The sequence below is a fragment of the Eptesicus fuscus genome, chromosome 12, assembly GCF_027574615.1.
Source record: "Eptesicus fuscus isolate TK198812 chromosome 12, DD_ASM_mEF_20220401, whole genome shotgun sequence".
Taxonomy (NCBI): domain Eukaryota; kingdom Metazoa; phylum Chordata; class Mammalia; order Chiroptera; family Vespertilionidae; genus Eptesicus; species Eptesicus fuscus.
Genome location: NC_072484.1, coordinates 20,627,344 through 20,636,081, shown reverse-complemented (window position 1 = coordinate 20,636,081; position 8,738 = coordinate 20,627,344). Strand labels below are relative to the sequence as shown.

The following is an 8,738-nucleotide window of genomic DNA, read 5'->3' as shown; positions in this document are numbered from 1 at the left end:
GCACACTATTGGCTGGTTCTTAAAACACTTGAGTAGTCCAATTTACCTTGGTGTTTTCCAAACTTCACCGAACTCCAGTGAAATTTGTAATTTTTACTACAAGGTTGAGGAGCCCGTTGTATATGATCTGGAACCATTTCCCAATCGGTTCATTTCTTTCTGTTATACAGTATTTGCCCACTTAGAAGACAGCTTCAGATTATGTGGTAAATTCCGTGCAGACGGGCCAGTTGGAGTGAGCATGGACAACGTGTGAACTCACATCTCCCACTTCCACATTTTCCAGTCCCTAAGGCTGGGATCCCCAAATCACCTGAAGCACCTGGCCTAGAGGCCACGCCCTCCTCCTTGCCCCACGAAGCCTGGGGGGTGGGTGGTGTCTGCCTCCTTTTGCTCCTCCCAGGCGTTCGCTCCTCGTCCCACTCTGGTCGCGAGGCCCTTTCCAGCACCTTCACGCCCTGGCTCCGCCCCCTCCCGCTCCCCAACGTCCTTGGCGTCGGGCTCGAGCCTGCGCCTGCGCGTGCGCCCTGGGGCCGAAGTCGGGGCGCGCGGTGGCCGGAACGCGGAGAGTGGCGGGCGGTACAGCCAATGGGAGGCGGCTATGGCTAGCGGCTGTGAGGCGGGGCCTGCGCGGGTGTTAGGTTCGCGCGAGGCGTGACCTAGTTGACAGGCTGTGAGGTGCTGCTGTGGCGGAGTCCGCGGGGCTGAGGCGGGTGGGAGCCGAAGCCGAGCGCGGGCTGAGGGAGGAGGGCGGCGACTGGAGAGCTGCGAGCGAGCGGCGTGGGACCCGGAGCCTTTTTCACTTTTTCCCTCCCGAGTGCCCCCTCCCAACCCTCCCACTCCACACCACCCTGTTTGCCCGTGAGCCTGGGGAACTTGCAGCTTAAAGCCAGCCACCCCCACGGCAACATGTACCCCAGCAACAAGAAGAAAAAGGTGTGGAGAGAGGAGAAAGGTAACGGCCTGCCGAGTCCTGGGGTGCGGGTGGCGGTGGATAAGGGGTGGGGGCGGGGGTCAGGGCTGTGTGTGCCGCGGTGCCCTCCGCCCGAGCTCCCGCCTCGCGCCCGCCCGACCGGTGTCGCCTCCCTCGTGTGTCCGTGTGTACACACCCGCGCTCCCACCGGCGTGCACGCGCCGCCCCCGGGCACCTGCCGCTCGCGCACGTGTGGGCGCACGCCCCTCGCTGCCGCCCGCTGCGCCCAGTCACCTCCCCGGACGGGGCTGCCTTAGCCTCACCCGCGGCGTGGCACCCGCAGTCCCCGGGCCCGGCACAACTTCCCTTGGTCCCCCACCCGGGCTCCACACTCCTGCTGGGACTTTCGCACGCCTGGCCGGCGTGTCCCACGGACACGTGCCCGCCGGCGGACACACCCGCTGCGGCCGCTATTGCGCCTCTGCGCCCCCTCATTCCGGCACTCTTCGCCACTGCCTACCACTCCCTCGGTGTGCAGGGTGTCCCCACCTTCGGGCGCAGATCCCTTCTCTTGGTCCCCCACTTTTGCACCGCAGGGTGCCTTGAAACCTGGAACTCAGCAAGCCTCTTGTCGGTGAGGATGAGTGCCATCAGAGACATCTAAGTGGGCTTTTCTCTGCGCGGGGTGTTTCTCAGCATTCCGCCCCATTCGTAGTGTGAAGTGGCTCAGAGTAAGGGCTTGAGACTGATGTCACTTTCTGTGAATGAACCCACCCGACTTCCGAGCATGTCAAGGTTTCTCCAAATCCCTGAAAGTGGCACCGATTTCCGTAAGGCACAGAAGTGTGCCTGCCACCCAACTCTCTTCTCTCCTCTTCTCTTCTGTTTTCTCTCCTATCTCTGGCATTGTAGTGAGATAATATTCTAAGGTAAAACTTGAAACTCTGGAGGTTTTTTTCTTTCTTCTTTTCACTCCTTTTTATTCTTTAGCTTTTTTACAGAAATGAAGCGAAAAATACTTACATCGCTATCTGCTGAGATATACTAAACCGGTGTATGGCGTGAGGTCGAGTGAGGGTAGTGCACATCTCTCCTAAGTATCCCATCTTCTTTATAAAAGAAGGATATGGAGTGACTAGGTTGAAAGTTGATTTCCTTGATAATGGTTCTCTAAAACCTATAGATTTTTATTGCAAGCCCTGGCCTCTGTAAACACCTAGGCAAATAGTGGAAAAGAAATGAATGTGGGAAAAGGATCCTCTCTATAGGGGCTACTTCAAACAATGTACAAGAAAAGGGATGAAAAGGGAATTTTTTTTCCAATTAACTACTGGGAAGATTTCACATAACAACTGAACTGGTTAAAATGGTTTTTAAGGTATTAAAAGAGTAGGTTGTATGTCATTTAATTATGTTTTAATGATTATGATCATATATAGAACTAAAAATTCTGTTGTCGCAAAACAAATGCTGTTGAAAATAATAGCCTGATATATAAAGTAGTGTGAAATAATTATTTTGTTTTTGCAGTAGCAATTACTTTACTTTCAACAAGGATTTACTTTGTAAGCATTGAAAAATCATTTATACCCATTTTTATTGATGGTCTTGAAATGTTAGCTTTGTATTATTGATAATAATGAAGGCAAAATAATGAAAGATATGGAGATTGATTTTAATACATGAATCATTAATGAAATTATAGTGATTACTTAAGAACTATTTTTTCTGTCATAATAGACAATGTTCCTGAATAATGATATTATAATTCTTCCTTCATTTAACATCTACACAGTTGAACTATAATAAGCAGGTTTTTTAGAATCGTCATTGTCTTAATTCTTAGTTTGCTACTAATTATAAGAGAAAATATAACCAAATTAATATTTTCTAAATAAAGAAGCACATGCACAATTAAGAAAGGCATTTAACAAAATACATTTATCTTGTCCAAACTATCCTATTTTTGCCTGAAGTTTAATATTAAAGGGAAAACTTATTGAAGACTTTAATATATGTTTCTGTCTTATTAGGATGTATATTTTTTGAATAGTTAATATTTTAAAAATACATATTATATCATTAAGAAGGAGCTAAGGATTTTCAGTACAGTAGTTAGTATTAAAGAAACTGATGGAATTCATTACCTTTTCCATTTATTGTACTGGAGAGGATGGTATCATATTTTTTGGAGCTGTTATTTAAATCTAAAGGCTTGCTCACCTCATTGAAATGTCAAGGCATTGTATAAACATTTTAACTCAGTATACCATCTACTAAGTAGGTCTGCCTACTTATATGCTTAACAAAGAAGGGATTTATTGCAAAGGTGAAGCATTCTTTAAGGAAAAGTTTTGTGTAATACCAAAGAAACTATTTAGTATATGTATGTAGCTTTCGGTGTGTCTCATTGTTTAAATAAATAACTAAGGAGTTCTCCAAATATGTTAACTAGATGTTGTTGATCTAGTATTTTGAATCCTAATTCAAAACTACTTAATGTGTATTATAATTTCAAGTACTGAAACTTAAATTATCTCATTGTTTTACCTTATTGTCTTATTATACAGAAGATTATATAGATCTTGTTTTGTTCTAAGTGTCCACACTTAAACTTTTAAATAAATGCAGTGACAAAGACTAGGTTGTATTCCCATATATACCTTCTGACACTTATTAAAACTACAATTGCGTCATATATTTCAACCTGATTAGTGATGTTTCCATATTAGTGATCTGAGCTTTTTTAGTAGTGCTTTGATAAGTTCTAGTCATCCCTTTTCCTGTTGTGTGATTATTGAAATTTACTATCCCCTTCAAGCTTCCTATTCCATCAAGACCCCATCCTCCTACTAAACAGATGATATTGCCTTTTTTTTTTTTAAATAAGAGAAAGTTTATTTAGGAGGCTGTAGAGGTAGAAGTGAATTTTAGAAGAAATGGGCTCAGGAAACAAGTTTCAGCAAAAGAAGGGCCTTTGGAACTTAGGAGACAGAGATGGCGGGGGGATGTGGAGAGAAGGGAAGAGAGAGAGATACAGAGAGAGAGACAGAGACACTGGGTCTTTAGAGAAGAGAGGAGAGGTTTGGGTGGAAAGGGAGAGGGAGAGAGAATGAATGAATGAGTGAGCATGTTGCAAGCCCTGGAGAAAGATGGGATTGGGGAAAGGCCTGGGCGTGCTCCGTAGAACTGCCAGAAGTTGCCTTTTAATTCATGGAGAAAATACATGTCATATATCATAAACAACTGCATAGTATTATTTGTCTCTTTCTTCACAGGTTCTTTGTCTTTTCAGCTTTGTTTCTATCTTAAAGCACTTTTCTTCTCTGTTTCTAAGATTAACCCCTCTGTACTGTCACATCGCCTGAATTCTTTGAGATCTTGTGCTATCATTTATTTCCTTTCAGGTATGTTTAGTTTCTCAGCATCTTCAGGTTCCTCTCCTCAGCCTATATGAATGCTCAAGTCTCTTCTACCCTAAAGTAGCCTTCCTTTTGATATCATTGTAAATAATCTGGTTATTAATTAACAGAAAAGGAACAAAGGGAAGACCAGATAATATAGGCATACCATTTATGCCAGGTAGCTGAGGGTCTGTTCTACTCGGACTGGACAAAGGAAAAATAGATGTATACTTAGTAAGGTCTGGGTGACATAGGGAAGGTACTCAGTCACACCTGTGAACATGTCATTGGCCAGAATAGATGTGGCTATTGCGCACTTGGCTACGGGCTCTCTAGTCACAGGTGCACTCCATTGCATTTGCCCACATGGCTCACAGCCATGTAGACCCCACACACAATGGATTGATGGACTACAACTAGTCTGATACTACACTGGACCAAACTCCACCATGGAATGGAAACTCTGGACACTGGCTTTGCTTTTAGCTCTACTGAATTCCCAGTTGTACCACTTCCAAGACTGGTTTAAGGGAAATGGGACTTTGCAAGCCAAAGGATGTAATTCCATGCAAATAGAGCTTTCTGCTATAGTTCATCCTCCCTTGGGGGCCTCCGGAAATTCTTATTCCAATGGTACCCCAAGAACCCCACTCCCACTAGCAAAGGAGAAGGGCAATCCATGCAGTTCTCCCATAAAACTTTCATCTTGGAGTTTGCTATTTTCATTTATTTTTCTCATTCTCTCATAGCCTCTTGGATCCCAGTTACACTCTAATAAAACTGGTTTCTAAACTCATTCTGTAATAACAATGATGATGGTATTAATATAAAATAGTTACTGTTACTCTTTGAGTCCTACTCATTACTTTTCTAGGTACTTTACATGGGATCTCCTTTAATTCTAACAACAACACTCTGGGGTATTATACTCTAAGGTAAAGAGCTTTGAACACCATATTCATGGATTTGAACCCTAGGTGTAGTGCTTTCTGTCTTTAACATCTTAGGTAAATTATTTAACCTCTCTATTTTAGTTGCCTGATTTGTAAGTTGAGAATAATACCTACCAACCTATCTCAAAAGGAAACTGAGACACAAGGAGCTTAAGTAACCCAAGATCACATAGATTTGCATGATTTGGCATTGGAACCCAGACCATTTTGTGTTCACCACTTTATTCTCTTTTTAGTGCTTTGAGTGATGCAGTTGATAAAACCAATGATTTATTAATTTTTATTCTTTCTGATCTTCCTGTAGCAATTGGTAGTAGCTCTTCTCCATATTAAAACTCTTTGCTGGTTTCCACATCACTGGGACCTTTTTTTTTTTTTTTTAGCTTTGCTCTCCTCCCTTCACTTTCTGAAGGACTAGAAGTTTAGGTTATAATTTCCAAAATCTCTAGCTAGACCTCTCTCCTGAATTCCAGATTCTTGATTTCAACTTGAATGCCCTTTAGGTATCTTAAGTGTTGACCCTTGAGTATTGTAGTATTGTGATTTGAATATATCCATCTGATTAAAATATGGCTTTTGTTGCTGTTGTTGTTTTGTCTCCTTATGTGGCTGAAGACAAGCAACTTCTAGGAGTGGGGAAAAATATTGGCTCCCTGTTTCTTGTTCACTTGTGTTTACATTAATACTTTCTGCAGTTTATTTCTTTGGAATAATTTTTCAAAGTGATTATTTTGTGTTAGATTATCTAATGCTAGATACTATCTTTAAATCCATTACCTAAAGTTTAATACCTTGTAATATGCTCAAAGAAAATTGGAGAGGGAGAATACAAACTTTGGTAAAGTATGTGATATAAGACAGCTGATTTACAGAATGAGTGAGGATGCCAGTGTCAGTTTTTATATTGACTAGTAGTAGTAATTTTTAATTTCTTCATTATTTCTTTAGGTTAAAAATATAAATATAATTATATACATTTTTTTCCTTGTATCCTAGTGGATAATTTTTTGTACTTTCTGGGATATGCATAATTAACTTTGAATATTAGTGGTCTACTTTATAGGATAAAGGTTTAACTGTTGAGCATGGTGTACAAGTTCCTATATGTTTTTGTTTTAACTTTTGTTTGAAGCTACTTTTCACTTCAGTGGTCATTTCCCTTTTCGAAGTATATCTTGCAGCTTCATTAAGCTATTCTTATCTCCTTATCTTTGTTTACATTATTCTTTAGTCTGAAATATCCTTTTTACCTTTTCATGATAAAATTCTGCCTGTTAGGAACCAACATACACATCACCTCTTTTGGGAGCTTTTCTTGAAAAGGCAGTACAGTATAGTGGCAAATTGTATAGGCTATAGTTTCTAATGGAGATATCTGACTGGATTTTCATGGGAAGTTCTCTTGCATAGGACAGATTATTGAACTTTGATGTGCTTTATTTCCCTATCTGAAAATAGAGATACTAATTCTATTTGTTGAGTTGTTGAGAAGATTATTTCAGTAAAATTATATATGTGAAGTACCTGACACATGGTGAATTCTTTATAAATGACACCATTATTATCAATTTTAAGATTTATTTAAAAATATTTTAATCTTGTAATCAAGATATATTTAAAGTATTATTTATATCACTTCCAGACAGGTGTTATTAAATTAAAAGTGCACTTTTATTGTTGATGGCATCTTCAAATTAAAATATCTTGGTGACTGCCTTTTTTGTGCTCTTAGCATCCTATCTAATAAAAGAGTAATATGCAAATTGACTGTCACTCCAAGACACAAGATGGCTGCCCCCCATGTGGACACAAAATGGCCGCCACAAGATGGCTGGCAGGAGAGGGCAGTTGTGGGCAGTTGTGGGTGACCAGGCCAGCAGAGGAGGGCAGTTTGGGGAGACCAGGCCAGCAAGGGAGGGCAGTTGGCGGGGACCCAGGCCTGCAGGGGAGGACAGTTGTGGGCGATCAGGCAAGGAGGGAGGGCAGTTAGAGGTGACCGGGCCGGCAGAGGAGGGCAGTTTGGGGAGACAGGTCAGCAGGGGAGGGCAGTTAGGGGGGAACAGGATTGCAGGGGAGGGCAGTTGGGGGGGGACAGGCCTGCAGGGGAGGACAGTTGGGGGGGGACCAGGCCTGTAGTGGAGGACAGTTGGAGGGGACCGGGCCAGCAGAGGAGGGCAGTTGGGGGAGACCAGGCCTGCAGGGGAGGGCAGTTGAGGGGGACCAGGACACAGGGGAGGGCAGTTGTGGGGGACCAGGCCTGCAGGGGAGGACTGTTGGAGGGGGGGGATCCAGGCCTGCAGGGGAGGGCAGTTGGGGGGGACCAGGCCTGCAGGGGTGGGCATTTAGGGGTGACCCAGCCAGCAGGGGAGGGCAGTTGGGGGTGACCAGGCCTGCAGGGGAGGGCAGTTAGGGGCAGTCATGCCGGTCGGGGAGCAGTTAGGCATCGATCAGGCTGGCAGTGGAGTGGTTAGGGGGTGATCAGGCTGGCAGGCAGAAGCGGTTAGGGGCAATCAGGCAGAGGCAGGCAAGCAGTTGGGAGCCAGCAGTCCTGGATTGTGAGAGGGATGTCTCAGATTGGAGAGGGTGCAGGCTGGGCTGAGGGACACCCCCCCATTCACGAATTTCATGCGCCAGGCCTCTAGTTTATACATAACTGTTTTAGGATTTAGTGTTTTATTTATGCAGCTGTTATTTTGTTTCATCCATTTCCTACTTTTGTCTTGTGAACTTCTCAAGGTCAAGGATCTCCTTTGTATTTGCAATGTGTAAACATATCACCTGGTACACAGTAGACTGTCAATAGATGTTGATTGGAAGAGTTTCCTTATTTTTCTTCCTGCTAATATAGTGTTAATTTAACATCTTTTAACACTACAAAGTAGAGTCATTAGATTTTCATTTTGGTGTTTCTCAAGCCCACATTGATTCTTTTGGTAGTTTAGCATGGTTAATATTTAAGTTATGAAATAATTCCTGATCTTAAAAGTTAAATACAAATGGAAGTTCTGCTTTTATTTTGCAAGAACGCTTACTGAAGATGACCCTAGAGGAAAGACGCAAAGAATACATAAGGGACTATGTTCCCCTGAACACTATTCTATCGTGGAAGGAGGAAGTGAAGGGCAAGAGCCAAAATAATGGTAAGTTTCTCAGAATATTTTTCAGGTAGATACAGTACTGTTGCCTTTTTTTTTAATGACTTCTGCAGGACAATTTTTGACAAAAATGAATAACAGGCATTCAATAAAGAGATGACAGTTTTGCTATTTTAAATCATTGTCAGTTGTCATTTAGTTATTTTTAACAATCTATTATATATTATTTAAATTTAGAAAATTATTATTTAAAAAAATTTTTTAAAAAATCCTAACCCTAACCTTAACCCTAATCATTCTAAAATACACCATGATTATATTATGGTACTCCTTTATGGGTACTTTTAAAAAATTATTTTGCAGTAGTTTTTGG

The 8,738-nt window shown here is 42.4% G+C and overlaps 1 protein-coding gene across 1 annotated transcript in view; it reads left to right on the top strand.

The window, feature by feature from the left end:
- Positions 1–681: 681 nt before the first annotated feature.
- MACROD2 (mono-ADP ribosylhydrolase 2) overlaps positions 682–8,738 on the top strand; it is a 1,996,248-nt gene continuing 1,988,191 nt past the window's right edge. The window contains exons 1-2 of the mRNA XM_054724198.1: positions 682–955; positions 8,294–8,410. Of these exons, the coding sequence (XP_054580173.1) occupies positions 910–955; positions 8,294–8,410 (163 nt within the window). The 5' untranslated portion in view covers positions 682–909. The remainder of the gene's footprint in view (positions 956–8,293; positions 8,411–8,738) is intronic.